The 27,518-nt window shown below is 47.1% G+C and overlaps 1 protein-coding gene across 1 annotated transcript in view; it reads left to right on the top strand.

Moving 5' to 3' along the window:
- The window catches only part of e2f2 (E2F transcription factor 2), a 39,088-nt gene extending 18,897 nt beyond the window's left edge, over window positions 1-20,191 (top strand). The window contains exons 4-7 of the mRNA XM_072457306.1: window positions 14,704-14,865; window positions 15,981-16,095; window positions 18,630-18,825; window positions 19,947-20,191. Coding sequence (XP_072313407.1) covers window positions 14,704-14,865; window positions 15,981-16,095; window positions 18,630-18,825; window positions 19,947-20,191 — 718 coding nt within the window. The remainder of the gene's footprint in view (window positions 1-14,703; window positions 14,866-15,980; window positions 16,096-18,629; window positions 18,826-19,946) is intronic.
- The last annotated feature ends 7,327 nt before the right edge of the window (window positions 20,192-27,518 follow it).

Below are 27,518 nucleotides of genomic sequence, written 5' to 3'. Positions count from 1 at the left end.
TACAACTCTGCTGCCCTGTGGTCCAGTGTGATGGCACAGCACACGTATGCTAGGCTCCAAGTGTAGAGTTCGAATCCCATCTCTGACAGTTTACTGCATGTCCTCCCATCTATCTCATCCCCATTACACTGTTATTCCTGTCTAATAAAGCCTACGGGCAAAAACATCTTTAAAAAAAAGTCACCTACAGCTCGATTGTGGATTAAGACATATCTGGAAGGACGATAGCAGCGAGTAAAGGTCAATGGAATCAAATCTAATCTCATTCCAAACAATATGGGAGTTCCACAAGCCACTTTTATTTACAATGTACAACACCTGCACTGGCTGAGCAGTTAACACAAGCTCTAAACAACAGTACCTTTGAGGTACACTTGAACCAGGAAGTGATCTAGGAAGTTGAAGAAACCAAACACTTGGGTATCATTCTTGACAAACACAAGAACGGGTCAAATCTAATCTGAACTGTTTGCACCATGCTGTACGTTGTACATGTATGCAATGCTTTTCTCACATCTCTCCCATTGCATCACCACACGTCAGCTTCCACACTGATGTCACTCATTCCTCCTACAAACAGACAATTAAGATTTTGGTCAAAGAAACCCATGAGATGGAACAATTGTCAAATCATTGTAAAAGCTTTTCTCACTTTTGAAAATTGTGTAAATTTTTCCTGCCATGGACACAATCAATCCTCTGGAGCAACATCCTGGTGAGAAAACTGGACTGATATTGAAATATGGATATTGCAAAAGGGAAAAAAATGATGTGACTTAATTTATCTTTGTAGTTCAATGCTTCCCAGTTTTTATATACTTTGATATTTGACTTATTTTTAAAAAATGAATAACATTTCGGAGATCCTAGATGTTGGCTTAGGTCTGTTGTGCTGTGGTCATATCTGTTGTGCTGTGGTCATATCTGTTGTGCTGTGGTCATATCTGTTGTGCTGTGGTCATATCTGTTGAATGTATCCGTTTATATTATGGAGATTCTATATTTCTGCGTGGAAGCAGACATACTTTATAATGAGCTTGGTCACATACTTTGGAAACAAGTCTAACTGAACAAGTACAATGCTACGAGAACCAGGCTAGCCATGCTACGGTGGCTACCCACGAGTCCGATGGTTCACTGGTCCGAAAATTCAGAAATTTTAAGGTTCACTAGTCCGAAGGTGTGAGTCCGCGCAGCGGGCTCTCCTCCCTTTGCCTTACACACTGGCTTTTTAGACTTTTCTAGTGATAATGCACCTTCTATGATTAAACTGAAATATTTTCCAAAATCGACTTGTTTCTGTGCATAGCCTGAGCTCATTATCGTATTATTAATGAATTAATGAACTCCGGGATTAAACTGTTTTCCAGTCGGCATTCTTCAAAAGCTGAATTTCCTTTTTGACTACCAATCCTACGGTGATCGGATCACGCATATTTCTATACTTATGATATAAAGCGGAGGATTCGAGATGTTCCCTTGTTATTTTTATATACACAGTACAACTTGGGGTGCCTCCTGTGAGTGGTGAGCTGGTGCACTAAACGTTGTGACGAGCCCCAGTGCGTGTCTTCGTGCTTCGTGCGCACTTTACAGACTGACTACATTCCGATGCCGTCTGCACCTTGATTTTAGCACTATGAGGAACTTTTGGACTAGCGAACCTTCGAACTAGTGAACCTTTAAAACCTTCGGACTTGTGAACCTTCGGACTCGTGGGGGGTAACCCATGCTACAGCTAAGCTAACTAACCACGCCGTAGTGCCGGCCCCGACCTCCGCCCGCACTGGCTTTGGGCGCCGCTGCGGAGGAGTCCAGGAGTGAGATAGACCCAGCTTTGCAGGAGAAAACGCACAAGATTACAAAGGCACAAAGCTAGATGCAGACATGGTGGAAATGCGTAGTTTGAAACAAAGACTAGGACTTTTGGGTATGGCGCAGACTAGTTTGCTAGTTAATCTTTAAAATCTCCTTTTCACCCACAAACCAAAGGACAAGACACTGTAAGAAATGAATAAACCTACAAAAGGCGAGGTAGACAATGCCTCTGGGGAAAACCCACGTCCCCACAGCCTAACAATGCTAATGCTACCCAAGCTTCAGAGGGGGGCCAGTCTCCAGGTGCCCAGGGCCCACATGGGTAGATGGGAAAGGGGACATAACTTTACAACAGTTTGTCCTTCTGTTACGTGAAGTGCAGCGTTACGTAGCGTCACTTAGAGCTCAGAGCAGTGAACAACAAGTCAAGATCTGCCTTTCTAATATTGGTGTTGAAAGGCAGAGGAGGAGGAGCGTGCTTTGCTGAAGCAGAACAGAACATCTCTGACATGATAGACGAGCTGAGGTGAAAGCTTATGTGGCTCCAGGGGGAGGGCAAAAATATGAGTCTTGAGTCCACGTCCCGCAGGAACAATCTCAAACTGTTGGGGGTCTCAGAGGGAGGAAAGATCATTCTGCAGTTGCAGTCCCTTTCATCACTATAGTAAAAGCACATCACCTGGGCCAATGAAGGCAAGAAGCTGATAAACCACGAGGTTCACCTCAGAGTGTATAAAGCTCTAAAGACACACCTCAGAGTGGTATAAAGCTCTAAAGACACACCTCAGAGTGGTATAAAGCTCTAAAGACACACCTCAGAGTGGTATAAAGCTCTAAACACACACCTCAGACTGGTATAAAGCTCTAAAGACACACCTCAAAGTTGTATAAAGCTCTAAACACACACCTCAGAGTGGTATAAAGCTCTAAAGACACACCTCAGAGTGGTATAAAGCTCTAAAGACACACCTCAGAGCGGTATAAAGCTCTAAAGACACACCTCAGAGTGGTATAAAGCTCTAAACACACACCTCAGACTGGTATAAAGCTCTAAACACACACCTCAAAGTGGTATAAAGCTCTAAACACACACCTCAGAGTGGTATAAAGCTCTAAACACACACCTCCGGATGGTATAAAGCTCTAAACACACACCTCAGAGTGGTATAAAGCTCTAAACACACACCTCAGAGTGGTATAAAGCTCTAAAGACACACCTCAGAGTGGTATAAAGCTCTAAACACACACCTCAGAGTGGTATAAAGCTCTAAACATACACCTCAGAGTGGTATAAAGCTCTAAAGACACACTTACTCCTTACCTTTTGGAAACTTAACTGGCCCTTAATAAAACTCTTGGGCTAGTCCTGGGTCTTTTCAACCGTGTTTGGGATTCAGGTTGTGTTCCATCTGCGTGGAAACAGTCTACGGTAGTGCCGGTTCTGAAGCCGGGTAGGCCAGCGTCTGACCCTTCAAGTTATAGGCCGATTGCCTTGACGTCGCAGCTCGGGAAAACGATGGAGCGCATGGTTACCGAGCGGTTGGATTACTTCTTGGAGAGTCAGGGTTTGCTTCCCGCGCACCAGAGTGGTTTCCGTAGGGGCAGGAACACCATGGATTCCGTGTTGTGTTTGGAATCTGATATCCAGCTGGCCAGGGCTCAGAAAGAAAAGGTTATTGCGGTGCTCTTTGATGTGGAGAAGGCGTACGATATGGTTTGGAAGGATGGGCTCCTCATTAAGCTGCGGAAGTGTGGTGTGAAGGGTAAACTGTTTAACTGGGTCCGGAGCTTTCTGTCTGGCCGGCGTATCCAAACCAGAGTGGGCGCTGCTTACTCTGGGGTCTATGAGGTAGAGAATGGGATCCCGCAGGGGAGTGTGTGTAGCCCTATCTTGTTCAATGTTATGATTAAGGACATCTTTGACGACGTGGATGGGTCTGTTGGGAGGAGCCTTTATGCTGATGATGGCGCTCTATGGGTGAGAGGGAGGAATCTCCGGTTTTACGAGGCGAAACTGCAAAGGGCAATACAGCAGGTGGAGCAGTGGACCCTGAAGTGGGGGTTTAAACTGTCCGTACGGAAGTCTAAAGTGATCTGTTTCTTCAATGGGCATAGGGACGTCTCCCTTCGACTGCATGGGCAGGTGCTCGAACAGGTCAGGGAGGTGAGGTTCTTGGGGGTCACCTTTGACGAGAGGCTTAGTTGGCGTCAGCACATTGATGAGGTCAGTGGTAAATGCAAAAGGGTGAATAACTTGCTTCGTTGTCTATCCGGCCAGGACTGGGGGGCCAGCAGAAGGTCGCTCCTGGGTATTTATCGGGCCGTCATGAGGGCGGCTATTGATTATGGCTGTATAGCCTACATGTCTGCGGCTGAGACTAACTTAAAGAAGCTTGATGTGGAGCAAGCCCAGGCCTTGCGCATCTGCTGTAGGGCTTTTAGGACCTCCCCTGTCTCGGCGCTGCAGGTTGAGTTGGGGGAATTGCCGTTGCGGCTCCGGAGGCTAGAACTTCTGTTGGCTTACTGGGTGAATGTGCAAGGTCATACGAGCTCTCACCCGGTGAGGGACTTTCTCAGGGTTGATGGGGGGCAGAGTGAAGCTGGCGGTATGGTTTTTAGCCAGGTAGGAAATGCGAAGGCGCGGCTTGCGGGGGTTGGTGATCTGCGTGTGAGCCCGTCGGTGGCTTTGTCTGCTATAGCTCCGTGGAAGTTTGTCCCGGCTCCTGTTGATGTTAGCTTGCATGGCAAGCTTAGAGGAGTCGCTGGGAGGGCACCGCAGTTTGCCGTTCAAGCGCTCATTGATAAGCACTCAGGTGATGTGTTTATTTATACCGACGGGTCTAGGGATCCTGAGAGTGGGCGTACTGGCGCCGCTTATTTTGTGCCTGACCTGGGGCTGGCGGTCAAGAAGAGGTTGACAGATCGCCTTTCTGTTTTCACGTCGGAACTCATAGCGATACGGTTGGCATTGGAATGGGCGGAATCTGCTTTGCAGTGTTGACTCTTCTTCATCTTCCTCTCCTTCTTTGACGTTCGGTGCTTTCACCGTACAGCTTTATTCTTTAGGCTTCATTCTATAGGCTTTAATATGCCCACTGATGTCGCTGCTTGGTAGCCGTGCGTCTACGAGACTGGGCGAGGACAGGAGACCACCCCCACCCCCATCTCGTCACTCTGATCACTCTGACTCCCCACAAGCAGACCCCCATCACTCCGACTCCCATTTAGCGCCTTTAGCCTGTTTTCTATATCTGCCCAATCAAGCTCCTTTGTTCCAAGGAATCTCCCTGCAGCTTTAGCAATGATCCTGATCCTTTCAGTTCTGCTTTGAGTCTGAGCAGCACAGTTTACAACATCCACCATAAAGAGTACAAAATCCTCTCTATCCACAACCAGGGTATTCTCATTAATTCTGGAACCTGCACACTTGGGACCTCCACTCTTGAAACCTTCACACTTCTTGGGAGCCACGCTGGCCTTTCTCATTTCGCCCTGGCTGGGAGCAGCGCTGGCTCCCCTCTCTGTATTTACTCTAAACTCGTTACTTGAAACTTTCTTGACTGCATCTGCATAGGATATACCTTGAGAGACCTTTATTTTCTGCACCTCAGCAGCTCTTTTGCTAAACCTGCATCCCCCGAAGGCAGAGCTATGTTCTTCCCCACAGTTACAGCACTTCAGTTTTGCACCCACGTCACACTTCCCATACTCGTGGTCTCCTGCACATTTACCACATCTTTGCTTCCCTCTACAGACCGCTGCAATATGCCCAAAGCGCTGGCACTTAAAGCAACGCAGGGGCGGCGGAACATATGGCCTGACGCTATAGCACATGTACCCAATGAACACCTTACTAGGCAGGCACCTCCCTTCAAGTGTTACCATTACCGACAAGCTGTCACATCTTACCCCAAACCGGGTCACCTTCAAACGCCTAGCGTCCACCACCGTAGCTCCAGTCAAATTCTCCTTAACTTCATCCACAGACGTCGCCGTAGGGACACCTACGATAACTCCTCTGACCGTGTTTCTTTCAGCATCAGACACAAGAATGTCCTTTCCACCCAGACGTTTAGTTCCAATCGCCTTCCGTTGCTGAGCCGCGTCCTTGCACACGACCAGCAGCGAGCCATCTCTAAGGACACTCGCACTCTTGATCACTCCCACAGCTACAGTTAGGCTCTTTGACAATGCCACTGAATTCCACTCCTTAAAGGATGCACTATCCTGTGCAAGCTTTATGATCACCTTACAGTCTCTGCTCTCACCCCGGATATCAATAACTTCAGCCTCATCCTGCTGCTCATTCCCAGAACCCTCGGACGAGCTAAGGGACTTTTTACGTTTCCGGGCACGTGCAGGCAGAAAAGGCTGCTCCTCCACGCCGTCCAGAGCGTCTTCCATCCCCGATCCACTCTCCTCCGCCATCTCCCGTCTCTCCAGACCGGGTGTTGAGCAAGGTCTCCTCACAGTTTTAGTCCAGGGCTTTGGTGTTTTATGGCGGTTGGCATCCAAGCCGGTTGGTCTCTGAAACAACAACAACTATTCTAGTCACAAAGACATATCATGACCTCATGGGCTTTGTAACACCAAAGCAATGGAAGGAGTACTTTTACGGACTACGACAGAGTCTGAGGACTACGACAAAGTCTGAGGAATACAGTCTGGCGGTAATGCAACACTTGGATGCCAACCGCCATAAAACAACAACAACAACAACAACAACACTCGGATGCCAACCGCCATAAAACAACAACAACAGCATCTCATGACCTCTTGGGCTTTGTCAAAGCACTGGAAGTTGTTGTTGTTGTTGTTTGATGGCGGTTGGCATCCAATTGTTGCATTACCGCCAGACTTTATTCCTCAGACTTTGTCGTAGTCCTCAGACTCTGTCGTAGTCCGTAAAAGTACTCCTTCCATTGCTTTGGTGTTACAAAGCCCATGAGGTCATGATATGTCTTTGTGACTAGAATAGTTGTTGTTGTTTCAGAGACCAACCGGCTTTATTCCAGGGAGACTCTTCTTCATCTTCCTCTCCTTCTTTGACGTTCGGTGCTTCCACCGTACAGCTTTATTCTTTAGGCTTTATTCTATAGGCTTTAATATTTCCACTGACGTCGCCGCTTGGTAGCCGTGCATCTACGAGACTGGGCGAGGACAGGAGACCAGCCCCACCCCCATCTCGTCACTCTGATCACTCTGACTCCCCAAAAGCAGACGCCCATCACTCCGACTCCCATTTAGCGCCTTTAGCCTGTTTTCTATATCTGCCCAATCAAGCTCCTTTGTTCCAAGGAATCTCCCTGCAGCTTTAGCAATGATCCTGATCCTTTCAGTTCTACTTTGAGTCTGAGCAGCACAGTTTACAACATCCACCATAAAGAGTACAAAATCCTCTCTATCCACAACCAGGGTATTCTCATTAATTCTTGAACCTGCACACTTGGGACCTCCACTCTTGAAACCTTCACACTTCTTGGGAGCCACGCTGGCCTTTCTCATTTCGCCCTGGCTGGGAGCAGCGCTGGCTCCTCTCTCTGTATTTACTCTAAACTCGTTACTTGAAACTTTCTTGACTGCATCTGCATAGGATATACCTTGAGAGACCTTTATTTTCTGCACCTCAGCAGCTCTTTTGCTAAACCTGCATCCCCCGTAGGCTGAGCTATGTTCTTCCCCACAGTTACAGCACTTCAGTTTTGCTCCCACGTCACACTTCCCATACTCGTGATCTCCTGCACATTTACCACATCTTTGCCTCCCTCTATAGACCGCTGCAATATGCCCAAAGCGCTGGCACTTAAAGCAACGCAGGGGCGGTGGAACATATGGCCTAACGTCATGGCACATGAACCCAATGAACACCTTACTAGGCAGGCACCTCCCTTCAAGTGTTACCATTACCGAAAAGCTGTCACATCTTACCCCAGACCGGGTCACCTTCAACCGCCTAGCGTCCACCACCTTAGCTCCAGTCACAGATGTCGCCGTAGGGACACCTACGATAACTCCTCTGACCGTGTTTCTTTCAGCATCAGACACAAGAATGTCCTTTCCACCCAGACGTTTAGTTCCAATCGCCTTCCGTTGCTGAGCCGCGTCCTTGCACACGACCAGCAGCGAGCCATCTCTAAGGACACTCGAACTCTTGATCACTCCCACAGCTACAGTTAGGCTCTTTGACAATGCCACTGAATTCCACTCCTTAAAGGATGCACTATCCTGTGCAAGCTTTATGATCACCTTACAGGCTCTGCTCTCACCCCGGATATCAATAGCTTCAGCCTCATCCTGCTGCTCATTCCCAGAACCCTCGGACGAGCTAAGGGACTTTTTACGTTTCCGGGCACGTGCAGCCAGAAAAGGCTGCTCCTCCACGCCGTCCAGAACGTCTTCGACCACCGATCCACTCTCCTCCGCCATCTCCCGTCTCTCCCAGACTGGGTCACCTTGCACTGGAAGTCAAGGCACTGGAAGAAGAACTTTTAGGACTACGACAAAGTCTAAGGAATAAAGTCTGGCGGAAATGCAACACTCGGATGCCAACCGCCATAAAACAACAACAACAACAACAAAAGCAATGGAATAAGAACTTTTAAGGACTGCGACAAAGCCTGAGGAATAAAGTCTGGCGGTAATGCAATGCTCGGATGCCAACCGCCATAAAACAACAACAACAACAACAACAACATCCTCCCCTCCTCGTGTGAAAGAGTCCATCATGTCCCTGAGACCAAAAGAAGAGAAGGAGCGACTGGACTGTGCCTCATAGAGACTATTTCTATTCTGAATGTGGACTATCGTTTATTCACCTCAATTATGTCCAAAAGAATGGAACAAATCCTCCCAAACTGAATCCACAAAGATCAGACAGGATTCATGACAATCGACAAACACAAGACGACATAAGACGATCCTCACACACAATGAGACAAATGCAAACACAACTAAACAAAGATGTTATAAGTTTGGACGCTGAGAAGGATTTTGACTCTGTAGCTGGACTTATTACATTTCAAATAGATTATGTAATAATGAAACATATTGGGGATCTTTACGATGGTCCAACATCAAGAATTAAAATCAATGGTCATCTGACAGATCCACTGACTCTTGAAGGAGGAGTGAGACAGGGCTGTGCCTGGTCTCTACTCCTGTTTGCTTTGTATTTGGAACCATTGGCCTAATTTATTAGACAATCAAAAACAATTCACAGAGTTACAATTGATGGGACATAAAGTTGCTGCAGATGATGTTCTATTGTATTTGACCAAACCAGAAATGTCCAAACCCAGTGTCATAAATTAAAGAAGTTGGTCCAATGTCAGGATACAAATGAATTGGACCTTTAAAAAGATTTACCCATTTAAATGGCAAATGGAATCTCTTAGATATTTAGGTGTTGTACTTGATAGAGATCTATCAACTATTCTGGAGAAAAAATATACCCCTCTTTTTATTACTATAAAAAAATATCTTGATAAATTGATCCTTATCTCCTACTTAAGTCTAAGTCAAAGGATTTAAACTATAAAAATGAATGTCTTGCCCAGATTTCTCTATCTGTTCTCGACTCCTCCAAATTTCCATCCCCAACCGACTGTTTGAGTGGAAAAAACAATCTCTAGATTTGTATGGCAAGGTTATCAAAGAAAAAGGAGGCGGGGTTTACCTTGTCTGAAAAATACTTTATTTCAGCTCAGATCAGAGTGTTGCTGGTGTGACTCAGAATATGAAGCTCAATGGTCTCATATTGAGAGTAATGTGGTACCGGAGGTTCGTGTACAGGTCTTACTGGCAGATAACAGACGTTTGAGTCTGACGTAGGAAGTGAAGAATCCCTGGGTCAAATCTGTTCTTACAACATGGAAGGAGCTGATCAAAACATACAAATATGTTATAATCTTAAACTGGCTTTCAATCCAAATGTCACACCTACAACTCAGACTCAAGATTTAAAGTCTGGACAACAAAATGTATAAAGGTTTTTTACCAGATTTAAAAGAGAATCATCCGAAGAGCTTTGAGGAGGTGAAAGAATCATTTGACTTGGAGAAACAGGACTTTTATAGGCTTTTACAGTTATTTACAGTTACAGAGTTATTATAATCAAGAAATCAAAAAGAGTAATGACCATCAGAGCCTTTTGACTGAAACATTCATTAAAGTCCCTTTCATGGGGATTCGTATCTAAATTACATTTAAAATGTTCTAACACTCTGGACACTCACATGACACATGAAGGGTAAATGGGAAAGAGAGGGTCACTTTGTTCTGGAGGATGAAGAATGTGAAAGTATAAGTACATCTCACTGGAGAACCACAGGATCACATGTTTGGAGGCAATTCTGTTGGAAAATTGTGTCTGGTTTCTTTATAACTCCATGTCAAAGTGCCCATTACTCACAGGGAAATGCAGACTGTTGGAGAGGATGTGGCAGAAGGAGGCAGACTGTTGGAGAGGATGTGGCAGCAGGAGGCAGACTGTTGGAGAGGATGTGGCAGCAGGAGGCAGACTGTTGGAGAGGATGTGGCAGCAGGAAGCAGACTGTTGGAGAGGATGTGGCAGCAGGAGACAGACTGTTGGAGAGGATGTGGCAGCAGGAGACAGACTGTTGGAGAGGATGTGGCAGCAGGGGACAGACTGTTGGAGAGGATGTGGCAGAAGGAGGCAGACTGTTGGAGAGGATGTGGCAGCAGGAGGTAGACTGTTGGAGAGGATGTGGCAGCAGGAGGCAGACTGTTGGAGAGGATGTGGCAGCAGGAGACAGACTGTTGGAGAGGATGTGGCAGCAGGAGACAGACTGTTGGAGAGGATGTGGCAGCAGGGGACAGACTGTTGGAGAGGATGTGGCAGAAGGAGGCAGACTGTTGGAGAGGATATGGCAGCAGGAGGCAGACTGTTGGAGAGGATGTGGCAGCAGGAGGTAGACTGTTGAAGAGGATGTGGCAGCAGGAGGCAGACTGTTGGAGAGGATGTGGCAGCAGGAGGCAGACTGTTGGAGAGGATGTGGCAGAAGGAGGCAGACTGTTGGAGAGGATGTGGCAGCAGGAGGCAGACTGTTGGAGAGGATGTGGCAGCAGGAGGCAGACTGTTGGAGAGGATGTGGCAGCAGGAGGCAGACTGTTGGAGAGGATGTGGCAGCAGGAGGCAGACTGTTGGAGAGGATGTGGCAGCAGGAGGCAGACTGTTGGAGAGGATGTGGCAGCAGGAGGCAGACTGTTGGAGAGGATGTGGCAGCAGGAGGCAGACTGTTGGAGAGGATGTGGCAGCAGGAGACAGACTGTTGGAGAGGATGTGGCAGCAGGAGACAGACTGTTGGAGAGGATGTGGCAGCAGGAGACAGACTGTTGGAGAGGATGTGGCAGCAGGAGACAGACTGTTGGAGAGGATGTGGCAGCAGGGGACAGACTGTTGGAGAGGATGTGGCAGAAGGAGGCAGACTGTTGGAGAGGATGTGGCAGCAGGAGGCAGACTGTTGGAGAGGATGTGGCAGCAGGAGGCAGACTGTTGGAGAGGATGTGGCAGCAGGAGGCATACTGTACGAGAGGATGTGGCAGAAGGAGGCAGACTGTTGGAGAGGATGTGGCAGCAGGAGGCAGACTGTTGGAGAGGATGTGGCAGAAGGAGGCAGACTGTTGGAGAGGATGTGGCAGCAGGAGGCAGACTGTTGGAGAGGATGTGGCAGCAGGAGACAGACTGTTGGAGAGGATGTGGCAGCAGGAGGCAGACTGTTGGAGAGGATGTGGCAGCAGGAGGCAGACTGTTGGAGAGGATGTGGCAGCAGGAGGCAGACTGTTAATAATAATAATACCTTTTATTTATATAGCGCTTTTCAGGGACCCAAAGACGCTTTGACATATACAAAAAAGGGGGGTATTTACAGACAGGGGGGGGACAGCACGTACAATACACAATAATATACAGATAAAATAAACAAGACAGAAGAAGTAGAAAGAAAAAGATGGGGATGTAACAGGGGGTAGAAGTGTAGACAGTGGGGTAGAGGAGGCTAGGGGTAGGGTAGGTCATAGTCTTGGGTGAAGAGGTATGTTTTTAGGCGGGATTTAAATGTTGTGAGTGAGGGAGAGGAGGCAGGTGTGGGAGAGGAGGCGGGTGTGGGTGAGGAGGCGGGTGTGGGTGAGGAGGCGGGTGTGGGTGAGGAGGCGGGCAGCGGAGTTTTGGACCATTTGGAGTCTATGGAGGGAATGGGAGGAGGTGCCAGTGAGGAGGGAGGTGCAGTAGTCAAGGCGGGAGGAGATGAAGGCATGGATGAGGGATTCAACAGCGGGGAGGGTGAGGCAGTGTCTGATTTTGGCGATGCGGCGGAGGTGGAAATATGAGGTCTTGACGATGTGGCTGACATGGGGAGTGAAGTAGAGTGTGGGGTCCATGATGACACCGAGATTGGGTACCAGGGTGGAGGGGGTGATGGTCGAGGTATCAATGGTGAGTGAAAAGGGACCAGTTTTATTGAGAGTGGATTTGGTGCCAATGAGGAGGAGCTCTGTTTTGTCACTGTTCAGTTTGAGGAAGTTGTGAGTTAGCCATGTTTTTATTGTAGAGATGCAGGTTTGGATGTGGGTGAGGGGAGGGTTTGGATGTGGGTGAGTGGAGGGTTTGGATGTGGGTGAGGGGAGGGTTTGGATGTGGGTGTGGGGAGGGTTTGGATGTGGGTGAGGAGAGGGTTTGCGTGTGGGTGAGGGGAGGGTTTGGGTGTGGGTGAGGGAAGGGTTTGGGTGTGGGTGAGGGGAGGGTTTTGGGTGGGTTTGGTGGTGACGTAGATCTGGGTGTCGTCAGCGTAGCAGTGGAAGTCCAGGTTGAGTTGGCGGAGGATGTGACCAAAGGGGGAAGAGGTAGCAGATGAAGAGGAGGGGGCCGAGGACTAAGCCCTGGGGGACCCCTGCTTTACTGGGGAGAGGGTGGATGAGTGACCGGAGAGGGAGATGAACTGTTGCCTGTTGGTGAGGTAGGATGTGAGCCAGTCAAGTGCAGGGCCCTCAACACCCAGTTGGCAACAAGAAAACTAACTTCTATGATGATGCTCTGTGAGGAAAACATCCAAACCTCTACAAACCTGGACAGATCAGGAGCCACAGGTCCAAACACAGGACAGAGTGTAATAAAGTATGAACATGATTGTGTCCACACTAATGTGACTGTGAACAACACAAACACAATGACCTCATTTGAGTCATTACATGAATCATTTGTCACTAAGATCAACTTAAACTATGAAAATAGCGAGCTCATATTGAGTTTGAGCAGAAACATGTCTGTGATATGAACATTTCATATCATAAATCACATCAAAAGTCCATGTTCCTGTTCCTGCTGCTGCATGAATATGGACTCAGTCTTTCACCTGCTGCACATTTGTGCAATAGTCTCCACAACTATTACTAAGCTGTAAAAAGCTATTTATTTCTTATATTTTTTATTGTTTTATTTTGTACATAATATTTGGCCCACGATTTGAGAAAAGAGTTTGGTTTGATGGAACATTGTGGCTCATGCACTTATTCTAAAATATTATTTTCAAGGCCAGAGGCGTAACTTAACCTCCTTAAACGCTCCACGTGTGTTTGTATTTAGTGGTGAGTCAGTTCAGGTGAACAGAGAACTACAGAGAACTACAGAGAACTACAGAGAACTACAGAGAACTACAGAGAACTACACAGACGTGGAAATGTTAGTTAGTACATTTAAAAGGTTTTTTTTTAACTTGAGAAGTTTATTTTGTTATAAAGTCAAATACAATATTTTTCAGTTCCAAATACCTATTTAACAATATTTAACAATAGACAAAATGTTTATCTTTTTAGATCAACTCTGAAGTTGTAATGCACATAAACTGAAGCACAGTGTTGGTGAAATGACACTTGTTTTTCTTAATACATTTTAGTTTATGAGAACAAACGTGTTTGTAATTTATTTTAATTGATCCAGTAATTGTTTCAAAAACAGCGTAGGCTATATGAAGCTATTTATTTCTTATATATTTTTTAATTGTTTTATGTTTTACGTTATGTTCGGCCCGCGACCCAGCCTGAGCGTCAAAATTCGGCCCGCGGCCCAAAATGAGTTTGACACCCCTGGTTTATAGTGTCAAAGGCTGCGCTGAGGTCTAGTAGTAACAGGATGTTGAGGGCCCCGGAGTCTGCAGAGGTGAGGAGATCGTTGATTACTTTGTTGGAGAGGATGTAGCAGCAGGAGACAAACCACTATCATGTGTTTTGGGATTGTCCTGTTTTTCACAAGTTTAGACTGAGATCAACAAAGTCTTACAGACAATTTATGACATCACCATCCACTGGATTAAGAACTCTGTATTTGGGCCTCGGGACTCTGTATTTGGGACTCGGGACCCTGTATTTGGGACCTCAGGACCCTGTATTTGGGACCTCAGGACCCTGTATTTGGACCTCAGGACCCTGTATTTGGGCCTCAGGACCCTGTATTTGCGCCTCAGGACTCTGTATTGGGGCCTCAGGACTCTGTATTTGGGCCTCAGGGGCCCCTCAGGAGCCTCCTCCTGCAGCAGCGTGAAAGACTCACAAACAATGGATGAAACAAAATGCTCCGGCGATCAACGACTGGACTAACTTTACTGGACACTATATTATATAATACTGGACATTCGTAGCATGGAAAAAATTACATTTGGACTTATTGACAAATTTGATTGACTTTGGACTAAAAGGGGCATTTTGTTAGGGTTTTGTGCCTTGATTTTCTCTTTGCCTGTACTGTTTTCTTTGTCCTTTATCTCTCTGGTCTCGTTCTCTTTTTTCTTTGTGTTTGTTCATATGATGTAATCAGTGCATAACCTCTATAACACAGTGAGGTCCATCTACTAATTGGCTGTTCTGTGTTTGAAGCGTTGGAGACGTGTTTGAGGGCGGGGCCAGCGGCGGGCAGAAGGCCGGTGTCCTGAGGAAGGAGCTTTGTGAGCTGGAGAGGGCAGAGAGAGCATTGGACAACCTGATCCAGTCCAGTACAGTCCAGCTCAAGCAGCTGCCGGACGACCAGAGCAGTCAGAGATATCCTTCACTCACTGAGCCGTGACACGCCCTTATGTCTCTGTATGTCTCTGTATGTCTGTGTACGTCTGTGTACGTCTCTGTACGTCTCTGTATGTCTCTGTATCTCTCTGTACGTCTGTGTACGTCTCTGTATGTCTCTGTATGTCTGTGTACGTCTGTGTACGTCTCTGTATGTCTGTGTACGTCTGTACGTCTCTGTACGTCTCTGTACGTCTCTGTACGTCTCTGTACGTCTTGTACGTCTGTGTACGTCTCTGTATGTCTCTACGTCTCTGTACGTGTCTGTACGTCTCTGTACGTCTCTGTACGTGTCTGTACGTCTCTGTATGTCTGTGTACGTCTCTGTATGTCTGTGTACGTCTCTGTACGTCTGTACGTCTGTACGTCTGTGTACGTCTCTGTACGTCTCTGTACGTCTCTGTACGTCTCTGTACGTCTCTGTACGTCTCTGTACGTCTGTACGTCTGTACGTCTGTGTACGTCTCTGTACGTCTCTGTACGTCTCTGTACGTCTGTGTACGTCTCTGTACGTCTCTGTACGTCTGTACGTCTGTGTACGTCTGTGTACGTCTCTGTACGTCTCTGTACGTCTCTGTACGTCTCTGTACGTCTCTGTACGTCTCTGTACGTCTCTGTACGTCTTGTACGTCTGTGTACGTCTCTGTATGTCTCTACGTCTCTGTACGTGTCTGTACGTCTCTGTACGTCTCTGTACGTGTCTGTACGTGTCTGTACGTCTCTGTATGTCTGTGTACGTCTCTGTATGTCTGTGTACGTCTCTGTACGTCTGTACGTCTGTACGTCTGTGTACGTCTCTGTACGTCTGTGTACGTCTCTGTACGTCTGTGTACGTCTGTGTACGTCTCTGTACGTCTGTGTACGTGTCTGTACGTATCTGTATGTCTCTGTACGTCTGTGTACGTCTGTGTACGTCTCTGTACGTCTGTACGTCCCTGTATGTCTCTGTATCTCTCTGTACGTCTGTGTACGTCTCTGTATGTCTCTGTATGTCTGTGTACCTCTCTGTACCTCTGTACGTCTCTGTACGTCTCTATCTCTCTGTATGTCTGTGTATGTCTCTGTATGTCTCTGTTGTCCTTAACCCTTGACACGCTGGGTTATGTGACGTACCAGGACCTGCGCTCCATGTCCAGCCTCCAGGACCAGACGGTCATCGCAGTCAAAGCTCCCGCGGAGACCAAGTTGGAAGTGCCCGATGCACCGGGGGTAAGGCCCCTGTAGTCTCACATAAAACTACACTTAGAGTACACATAGTACACATAATTTTGTTGCACTCACGTGGTCCTACATTCATTTTATATGTGCCATATTTTAAAGGCACATTATGTGGTGAAAGGTCTGCTGTCTGTTGACCTATGACCTCATGTTACTGCTTTGCCTGGATTGTTCCACATGTGGCATTAAACACACAGTATGTATCTCCATGAAGATGACCTCTGAGTGGAGATGACCTCTGAGCTTCGCCATGGTTGCTACACAGCCCACCAGCCCGTTCTGGAGGTCAGGGATTTATGACTCTGGCACAAGGAGAACTGGATCCAAATGAACTCTTTAAAGAGACTTCACCAACATGACAATTTACTGTAAAATGTAAATATTGTCAATATTGTTTGCATTGATTTGTAATGTCTTGAGGATGTTTAATCCGTGCAATTTGGTAATATAATGTCTAAGATAAGATAAGATATTCCTTTATTGTCCCACATGGGGAAATGACCCACTCCGTCCTCCTGACTCCGCCTTTGTGCTGATTGGTTGAATATTGGCGCCAGAGAGAGAGATTGGACGACCAAAGTAGTTCCAGACAGATCTTCAGGGAGGAAAGACCACGCCCCGGGAGATGAGACACTCTTGTTGGATTTATCCCTCTATATTCTGGCTTTACCTGGTGTGACATTGCTGCGTGGAGCAGACATATAATCAGCTTAGACACTTATTTCTTGGCAATGTTTATTAAACCAATCAATCACACCAACATCCAGAGCCAGGCTAGAAATGCTACAGCTAACTAGCTCCGCCTCCTGCTTTTGCACCTGCTCTGAGCACGGCGCCGCTCCAGAGGAGACCAGGGATAGACCCAGCTCTGTGGATATAACTGACACTATAAAGACGCTCTCTGGTATGAGAGCTCTAACTTCCAACACTAACCAGATTGATAACCGAGCTACAGCAGCCAAAAAGGAATTCTTCGACTTGAAAGACAGATTCCATCCTGCGGGCTAATATGATGAAGCTAATGAGCCAGGTCTGGGCACTGATTTACCAGAATATGGAGACCTGGAGGTCAGAATATCTAAATCTTCCAACCAAAGTTGTTTAAACAAAGATTGACCGTCCACATTGCTCCCTGGCTCCCAAACCAGTGTCCAAGACCGATTACACTGAAGCTCCTCCACTTCAGCGACATACAGCGTGTCATGCTGCAGCGGACCGACCCGGACCGACCCGGACCAACCAGGACCGACCAAGTCCCAAGTCTCTTTCTTCAATGACAAGAGCAAATCTCAACTGAGAGAGAAGAAAGAATACGCTCTGCTTCATCCTGCAACTCTTGTCTGAGTTCAGCTGGAGAAAGTTGTTTTGCCTCTGGCACCTGCAGGAGGCCCTTTGGCACCTGCAGGAGGCCCTCTGGCACCAGCAGGAGGCCCTCTGGCACCAGCAGGAGGCCCTCTGGCACCAGCAGGAGGCCCTCTGGAACCAGCAGGAGGCCCTCTGGCACCAGCAGGAGGGGCCCTCTGGTATCAGCATGAGGCCCTCTGGCACCAGCAGGAGGCCGGTCCACACACTGATCTGTTTGATGCAGTGACAGAGTGAATTGACTGGTCCATAATCACCTGCGTCAGTGAGACATAGATCTGACTTGTCTGCATCATTGTGATAGGACACACCACTGTTTTGTATTAGCTGTCCTAATGGCAGCATGTACAGATTGAACAGAAAGGGTCCAAGGATTGACCCTTGGGGCCCCCCACAGGTCAATGCTCACAGAGACACAGTCACCAATCTCAACAAAGTATTTCCTGTTTTCAAGATAGGATTTCAACCAATAAGGCCGTACCAGTGATGCCCAGTCCTCTGACCTCTGTAGAAGGATCCCATGATTGACAGTGTCGGATGCAGCACTGAGATCCAGCAAGACTAAAACAGAGGCCTCACCTTCATCAGAGCCTGTACTGAGATGAGGTCTAAAACATGGACCGGCCTCCTGCTGGTGCCAGAGTCAGGACAAAACATGGACCGGCCTCCTGCTGGTGCCAGAGTCAGGACTAAACATGGGCCGGCCTCCTGCTGGTGCCAGAGTCAGGACTAAACATGGACCGGCCTCCTGCTGGTGCCAGAGTCAGGACTAAACATGGGCCGGCCTCCTGCTGGTGCCAGAGTCAGGACTAAACATGGACCGGCCTCCTGCTGGTGCCAGAGTCAGGACTAAACATGGACTGGCCTCCTGCTGGTGCCAGAGTCAGGACTAAACATGGACCGGCCTCCTGCTGGTGCCAGAGTCAGGACTAAACATGGACCGGCCTCCTGCTGGTGCCAGAGTCAGGACTAGTAAAACACCTGTAAATAATGTGAACATGAAGTTGAATGTGCTGAAGGCCATTCTGTGAAACATTCAAGGCAAAGAAATAACATCTCCATGGAGACGAGCAAGTAGCGCACCCTCCACCAGAGAACACACACACACACTCACACACACACAGATCAAAGTGTCTCACTCAGTGTGACTGTCTCCTCAGCAGAGCATGTTACAGATTTACCTGAAGAGCAACAACGGCCCCATCGAGGTGTATCTGTGTCCAGAGGACGGACTGGAGGACGCCAGTCCTGTCAAGGGACGTCTCACCCCAAAGAAGGAGGTCCCCACTCCCACTGGGCCCCCTGCACTGGAGGCCACGTCCACACACGACTACTGCAGCAGAGCAGAGCCCAACAACTGTGAGTCACATACACACACACACATGCGCACACACACAACACACACACACACACACACACACACACATGCGCAACACACACACATGCGCAACACACACACACACACACATACACACATGCGCAACACACCCACACATGCGCACACACACATGCGCACACACACACACGCGCGCACACACACACACACACACACACATACACACATGCGCAACACACACGCACACACATGCGCACATACACAGACACACACACACATACACACGCGCACACATACACACACACATACACACACACACACACACACAATAATTGAATCATCTTCTCTTGGGTCTATATCTCAAGTGTACAAGGCATGTGATGTTTACAACCCTAAGTCTTAATAATAGTATCTGACAGTGAAGCGTGTTGAGGGCGGCCATATTGGATTCTGTAACTGTCCTGATTCTGTATATGAACCAGTACTGACCATGTGAACCACTCTGAGGGAACCCTGATCCGTGCTGGACACTGGAACATACACAGATGTACCTGAGCTCCATGTGTGTGACATGGCAAATACTGTGAATACTTTTTTTGTTTTGTATTTTTAATCATTTTGCAAATAATCCGCAGAACCTTTCACATATCACATGTCATGATGGGCTTTTTTTTGTAGAATTTTGAGGGAAATAATGAATGTAAGTCTTTTTTGGAATAAGGCTGTAACATGTTAGCAGTGGTGTTTGGTCAGGGCAGTCAAGACCATCAATGACCGTGTGTCACATCTACACTGTTCCAGTCACTGCTGCTGACGCTTGGCTGAACTCATGGTGTTGTTTAGTGTCCTCTACAGGCCGCTGGGCAGTACTGCGGTAAGCTGCTTTTGGCACAGCTGCTCAGTCTGTGGGCGTGTTCAGAGGCCCGTTCATGCTCCGCCCTCTAACAGGAATCCCGTGGATTTGTGCTCAAACCACGCTGCATAAACCTGTGTGGGACTCAAGGATGTCTGCATGTTCTGCCCGAGCGCACGAGCCGCCACCGCCGCACGCGCGCCGCCGCCGCACGCGCCGCCGCACATTGTTGTAAATATTGAATGTACAAATATGAGATGACTCCCATGATGACTCCCATGATTTACACAGTGGGTGTGTCCGGCTCCTCCTCATCGCTCCTTGACGTGGAGGGTCTGTTGGGTCTGCCTCCCAGCATGCTTCAGTTGACTGAGGACCAGCTGCCAGGCCCCTCCCTGCTGCCAGGCCCCTCCCTCCCCTTCGTCAGCTTCTCTCCGCCCCTGGACCATGACGACTACCTGTGGAGCCTGGAGGAGCACCAGGGCGTGTCCGACTTCTTCGACTCCTACGACCTGGGCGACCTGCTCAGGAGCTGAGGGTCACAGACTCTGCTGCTCCAGCTGTACACACGTCATCTTCATTACGTTTGACCTATGACCTGCATTTACTCATCAGCTTCATAAGTTTGGGTTAGACTGGTCCAGATGATGCAGTTTCAGGTGATGCAGATCTTCACTCACAGTTTCATTATGAAATGTGTCCTAAATAAGAAATACAGGGAAATGAGCTCTCCCTTAAGTCCTTCAACATATTGTTGTACACAATGAAGTACTTGTACAATATGTTGTACAAAGTAGAGCGTATAGTTAAAGGTACACGCCCTCCATAGCAGAATATGGACCAGGAATTGAAACTATTCTTATGTAGAACATTGTCTTTGTTTCAGGTGAATTTGTTCTCCTTTAGGGAGAAAACGTGGCTCAAATCGCAAAAATACTTTGACCTTTAACCTTGCCCTTGTTGGCCACACTAAGTGTGTGTGTGAGTGTGTCAATGTGTGTGTCAGTGTTACTCTTATGCTGTGATATTTGTACATATGAAGCTCATGTCACTTACATGAAGCTTTTAGCCTGTGTCTCTATGTGAGCCAGCAGGGGGCAGTCTTATGCCAAAAGGGGGCAGTCTTATGCCAGCAGGGGGCAGTCTTATGCCAGTAGGGGGCAGTCTTATGCCAGCAGGGGGCAGTCTTATGCCAAAAGGGGGCAGTCTTATGCCAGTAGGGGGCAGTCTTATGCCAATAGGGGGCAGTCTTATGCCAGCAGTGGGCAGTCTTATGCCAGTAGGCAGTCTTATGCCAGTAGGGGGCAGTCTTATGCCAGTAGGGGGCAGTCTTATGCCAGTAGGGGGCAGTCTTATGCCAGCAGGGGGCAGTCTTATGCCAGTAGGGGGCAGTCTTATGCCAGCAGGGGGCAGTCTTATGCCAGTAGGGGGCAGTCTTATGTCAATAGGGGGCAGTCTTATGCCAGCAGGGGGCAGTCTTATGCCAGCAGGGGGCAGTCTTATGCCAGTAGGGGGCAGTCTTATGCCAGCAGGGGGCAGTCTTATGCCAGCAGGGGGCAGTCTTATGCCAGTAAGGGGCAGTCTTATGCCAGCAGGGGGCAGTCTTATGCCAGTAGGGGGCAGTCTTATGCCAGCAGGGGGCAGTCTTATGCCAGTAGGTGGCAGTCTTATGCCAGCAGGGGGCAGTCTTATGCCAGCAGGGGGCAGTCTTATGCCAGCAGGGGGCAGTCTTATGCCAGTAGGGGGCAGTCTTATGTACGTTTCCATGACGACAGAGGCTCCACATAAATCTGCTCCTAAAAGAAAAAACACTTAAATATTCCTGAAAGCAGCAGCAGCAGCACTGTGGACACTCTCACAACACATGAACACAGTCATCTTCATCGTTCTTAACGTCTTAATGAAGATGTTTTATACATATTTATATGTGTTTATTTCAATTGTAATCAACAGTTATTCAAATGACCCGTGCACCACATTCTCAGCAGAAACACATGGAAAATATGAGCTTTCTATCAACAACATCTGAGCCTGATGACCTCTGACCCTTCTGTGATCTCTGACCTCCTGTGACCTCATGTGTCTGTGTCCTCCTATCCTGTGACCTCTGACCCTTCTGTGACCTCCTGTGTCCTCCTGTGACCTCTGACCCTTATGTGACCTCCTGTGTCTGCTGACCTCATGTGACCTCCTGTGTCCTCCTATGACCTCTGACCCTTATGTGACCTCCTGTGTCTGCTGACCTCATGTGACCTCATGTGACCTCCTGTGACCTCCTGTGACCTGTGCAAAGACCATTTAAATTGTTATTTGAATATGTTTGGGTTGTTTGTATTTATGAGAATGTGAAATATAAAACCTGTCTTTTTGCTTCAAAAGAATGTGTTCTGAGGCCGCTGCATTTAAAGCTCCACCATGTAACTTTACTGCTGCTGTCTCCATGGAAATGTTACTGCATGTACACACACACGTACACATACATGTACACACACATGTACACACACACGTACACACACACGTACACACACACACGTACACACACATGTACATACACGTGTACACACACACGTACACACACACACGTACACACACACGTACACACACACGTACACACACACGTACATACACGTGTACACACACACGTACACACACACGTACACACACATGTACATACACGTGTACACACACACATATGTTCTCACACACGTACACACACACGTACACACACATGTACATACACGTGTACACACACACATGTTCTCACACACATGTACACACACACGTACACACACGTGTACATACACGTGTGCACACACACGTACACACACACGTACACACACATGTACATACACGTGTACACACACACACACATGTACACACACACGTACACACACATGTACATACACGTGTACACACACACACACATGTTCTCACACACATGTACACACACACGTACACACACGTGTACATACACGTGTACACACACACACACACATGTTCTCACACACATGTACACACACACGTACACACACATGTTCTCACACACATGTACACACACACGTACACACATGTACATACACGTGTACACACACACACACACATGTTCTCACACACATGTTCTCACACACACGTACACACACATGTTCTCACACACATGTACACACACATGTACACACACACACGTACACACACATGTTCTCACACACGTACACACACATGTACACACACACGTACACACATGTACACACACACACGTACACACACGTGTACACACATACACACACATGTTCTCACACACACGTACACACACATGTTCTCACACACATGTACACACACACGTACACACATGTACACACACACACACACGTACACACACGTGTACACACATACACACACATGTTCTCACACACACGTACACACACATGTTCTCACACACATGTACACACACACGTACACACATGTACACACACACACACACGTACACACACGTGTACACACATACACACACATGTTCTCACACACACGTACACACACATGTTCTCACACACATGTACACACACACGTACACACATGTACACACACACACACACGTACACACACGTGTACACACATACACACACATGTTCTCACACACACGTACACACACATGTTCTCACACACATGTACACACACATGTACACACATGTACACACACACACACGTACACACACGTGTACACACATACACACACACGTACACACACATGTTCTCACACACATGTACACACACACGTACACACATGTACACACACACACGTACACACACGTGTACACACATACACACACATGTTCTCACACACACGTACACACACATGTTCTCACACACATGTACACACACACGTACACACATGTACACACACATGTACACACATGTACACACACACACACACGTACACACACGTGTACACACATACACACACATGTTCTCACACACACGTACACACACATGTTCTCACACACATGTACACACACACGTACACACATGTACACACACACACGTACACACACGTGTACACACATACACACACATGTTCTCACACACACGTACACACACATGTTCTCACACACATGTACACACACACGTACACACATGTACACACACATGTACACACTGACAGCTGTGTCCTTCCTCCTGTTGCAGACATAAGCTGACCTCTTGACCCCTGTAAGTGACCTGTCCTATAAACTTGAAGAGTGTGTGTGTTGTGACTGTAGATAGTTCAAGTGAATTTATAATTTTGTTGTAATGATTTTTCAGTGAGAAATATTTTGCTATTTGTACTTAAATGTGTATTTATAGCTATTTCTGGAGTGTTCCACATGAATGTGACTCCAACTGAAGCCTTTGGTGTTGAATGACATGCAGCACTTAAGAGTTTGTAATATTGTGTGTCCAGTTTGAATAAATTCTGAAGCCATAACCTTGAGACGTGTCTTTCCTTGTGACGTCTCATACATGAGAGACCAGGCACAGCCCTGTCTGACCCCTCTGTCCAGAGTCAGTGGATCTGTCACATGACCATTGATTTTTCTTGATGTTGGACCATCGTAAAGAGCCCCAATATTTTGATTAAATAGTTGATTTGAAATTTTTTAGCACTTTAAATAAATAAGACCAGTTAACACAAGGGTGGGCAAACTACGGCCCGTGGGCCACATACGGCCCTTTGTCTTTATAATTCGGCCCTCCAAACATGCCAAGTAAAATTGAAAATATATATATATATATATATATATATATATATATATATATATATATATATATATATATATATATATATATATATTTTGCCCTCTGGCCAGACCTGGGCATTTGTGCCCCCAGGGGAAAGATGTGGCCCTCGGCATGTTTTAATCCGGCCCCAAAAAAGATTTTAGTTCCTATTTTTAAGCTGTCTGTAACATCTGTCTGCACTTGTGTCCTTAATAAAGATGTCATTAAATGAATTAAATAATAGATTCAAAAGGCTATATTTGACAGAAAAATGATATTTTATTTGATATTTATTTATTTTTTCAAACAATGATCGGGGCCGGCCCTCCACTACTTGCCTGGATTCAAATCTGGCCCTCGGAGGAAAATAATTGCCCACCCCTGATCTAACAGAATCAAAATCCTTCTCAGCGTCCAGACTTATGATCACATCTTTGTTTAGTTGTTTGTATTTGTCTCATTGTGTGTGAGGATCGTCTTATGTCGTCTTGTGTTTGTCGATTGTCATGAATCCTGTCTGATCTTTGTGGATTCAGTTTGGGAGGATTTGTTCCATTCTTTTGGACATAATTGAGGTGAATAAACGATAGTCCACATTCAGAATAGAAATAGTCTCTATGAGGCACAGTCCAGTCGCTCCTTCTCTTCTTTTGGTCTCAGGGACATGATGGACTCTTTCACACGAGGAGGGGAGGATGTTGTTGTTGTTGTTGTTGTTGTTTTATGGCGGTTGGCATCCGAGCATTGCATTACCGCCAGACTTTATTCCTCAGGCTTTGTCGCAGTCCTTAAAAGTTCTTATTCCATTGCTTTTGTTGTTGTTGTTGTTGTTTTATGGCGGTTGGCATCCGAGTGTTGCATTTCCGCCAGACTTTATTCCTTAGACTTTGTCGTAGTCCTAAAAGTTCTTCTTCCAGTGCCTTGACTTCCAGTGCAAGGTGACCCAGTCTGGGAGAGACGGGAGATGGCGGAGGAGAGTGGATCGGTGGTCGAAGACGTTCTGGACGGCGTGGAGGAGCAGCCTTTTCTGGCTGCACGTGCCCGGAAACGTAAAAAGTCCCTTAGCTCGTCCGAGGGTTCTGGGAATGAGCAGCAGGATGAGGCTGAAGCTATTGATATCCGGGGTGAGAGCAGAGGCTGTAAGGTGATCATAAAGCTTGCACAGGATAGTGCATCCTTTAAGGAGTGGAATTCAGTGGCATTGTCAAAGAGCCTAACTGTAGCTGTGGGAGTGATCAAGAGTTCGAGTGTCCTTAGAGATGGCTCGCTGCTGGTCGTGTGCAAGGACGCGGCTCAGCAACGGAAGGCGATTGGAACTAAACGTCTGGGTGGAAAGGACATTCTTGTGTCTGATGCTGAAAGAAACACGGTCAGAGGAGTTATCGTAGGTGTCCCTACGGCGACATCTGTGACTGGAGCTAAGGTGGTGGACGCTAGGCGGTTGAAGGTGACCCGGTCTGGGGTAAGATGTGACAGCTTTTCGGTAATGGTAACACTTGAAGGGAGGTGCCTGCCTAGTAAGGTGTTCATTGGGTTCATGTGCCATGACGTTAGGCCATATGTGCCAGCGCTTTGGGCATATTGCAGCGGTCTATAGAGGGAGGCAAAGATGTGGTAAATGTGCAGGAGATCACGAGTATGGGAAGTGTGACGTGGGAGCAAAACTGAAGTGCTGTAACTGTGGGGAAGAACATAGCTCAGCCTACGGGGGATGCAGGTTTAGCAAAAGAGCTGCTGAGGTGCAGAAAATAAAGGTCTCTCAAGGTATATCCTATGCAGATGCAGTCAAGAAAGTTTCAAGTAACGAGTTTAGAGTAAATACAGAGAGAGGAGCCAGCGCTGCTCCCAGCCAGGGCGAAATGAGAAAGGCCAGCGTGGCTCCCAAGAAGTGTGAAGGTTTCAAGAGTGGAGGTCCCAAGTGTGCAGGTTCCAGAATTAATGAGAATACCCTGGTTGTGGATAGAGAGGATTTTGTACTCTTTATGGTGGATGTTGTAAACTGTGCTGCTCAGACTCAAAGCAGAACTGAAAGGATCAGGATCATTGCTAAAGCTGCAGGGAGATTCCTTGGAACAAAGGAGCTTGATTGGGCAGATATAGAAAACAGGCTAAAGGCGCTAAATGGGAGTCGGAGTGATGGGGGTCTGCTTTTGGGGAGTCAGAGTGATCAGAGTGACGAGATGGGGGTGGGGGTGGTCTCCTGTCCTCGTCCAGTCTCGTAGACGCACGGCTACCAAGCAGCGACTTCAGTGGAAATATTAAAGCCTATAGAATGAAGCCTAAAGAATAAAGCTGTACGGTGGAAGCACCGAACGTCAAAGAAGGAGAGGAAGATGAAGAAGAGTCTCCCTGGAATAAAGCCGTTTGTTGTTGTTGTTGTTGTTGTTGTTTTATGGCGGTTTGGTCTCTGAAACAACAACAACTATTCTAGTCACAAAGACATATCATGACCTCATGGGCTTTGTAACACCAAAGCAATGGAAGGAGTTCTTTTACGGACTACGACAGTCTGAGGACTACGAAAAGTCTGAGGAATAAAGTCTGGCGGTAATGCAACAATTGGATGCCAACCGCCATAAAACAACAACAACAACAACAACAACAACAACAACCACTCTGAGGTGTGCCTTTGGAGCTTTATACACTCTGAGGTGTTTTTTTAGAGCTTTATACAACTCTGAGGTGTGTCTTTAGAGCTTTATACCACTCTGAGGTGTGTGTTTAGAGCTTTATACAACTCTGAGGTGTGTCTTTAGAGCTTTATACACTCTGAGGTGTGTTTATCGAGCTTTATACCACTCTGAGGTGTGTCCTTAGAGCTTTATACACTCTGAGGTGTGTTTATAGAACTTTATACCACTCTGAGGTGTGTGTTTAGAGCTTTATACAACTCTGAGGTGTGTTTTTAGAGGTGTGTTTTTAGAGCTTTATACCACTCTGAGGTGTGTCTGTAGAGCTTTATACCACTCTGAGGTGTGTCTTTAGAGATTTATACCACTCTGAGGTGTGTCTTTAGAGCTTTATACCACTCTGAGGTGTGTCTTTAGAGCTTTATACGCTCTGAGGTGTGTGTTTAGAGTTTTGTACCTCTCTGAGGTGTGTTTTCAGAGC

Source organism: Eucyclogobius newberryi, unplaced genomic scaffold, assembly GCF_026437365.1.
Source record: "Eucyclogobius newberryi isolate DKJ021-1_F unplaced genomic scaffold, fEucNew1.0.hap1 SCAF_21, whole genome shotgun sequence".
NCBI lineage: Eukaryota > Metazoa > Chordata > Actinopteri > Gobiiformes > Gobiidae > Eucyclogobius > Eucyclogobius newberryi.
Note: the sequence above shows the minus strand (reverse complement) of the source record. Positions and strands in the feature narration are given on the sequence as shown.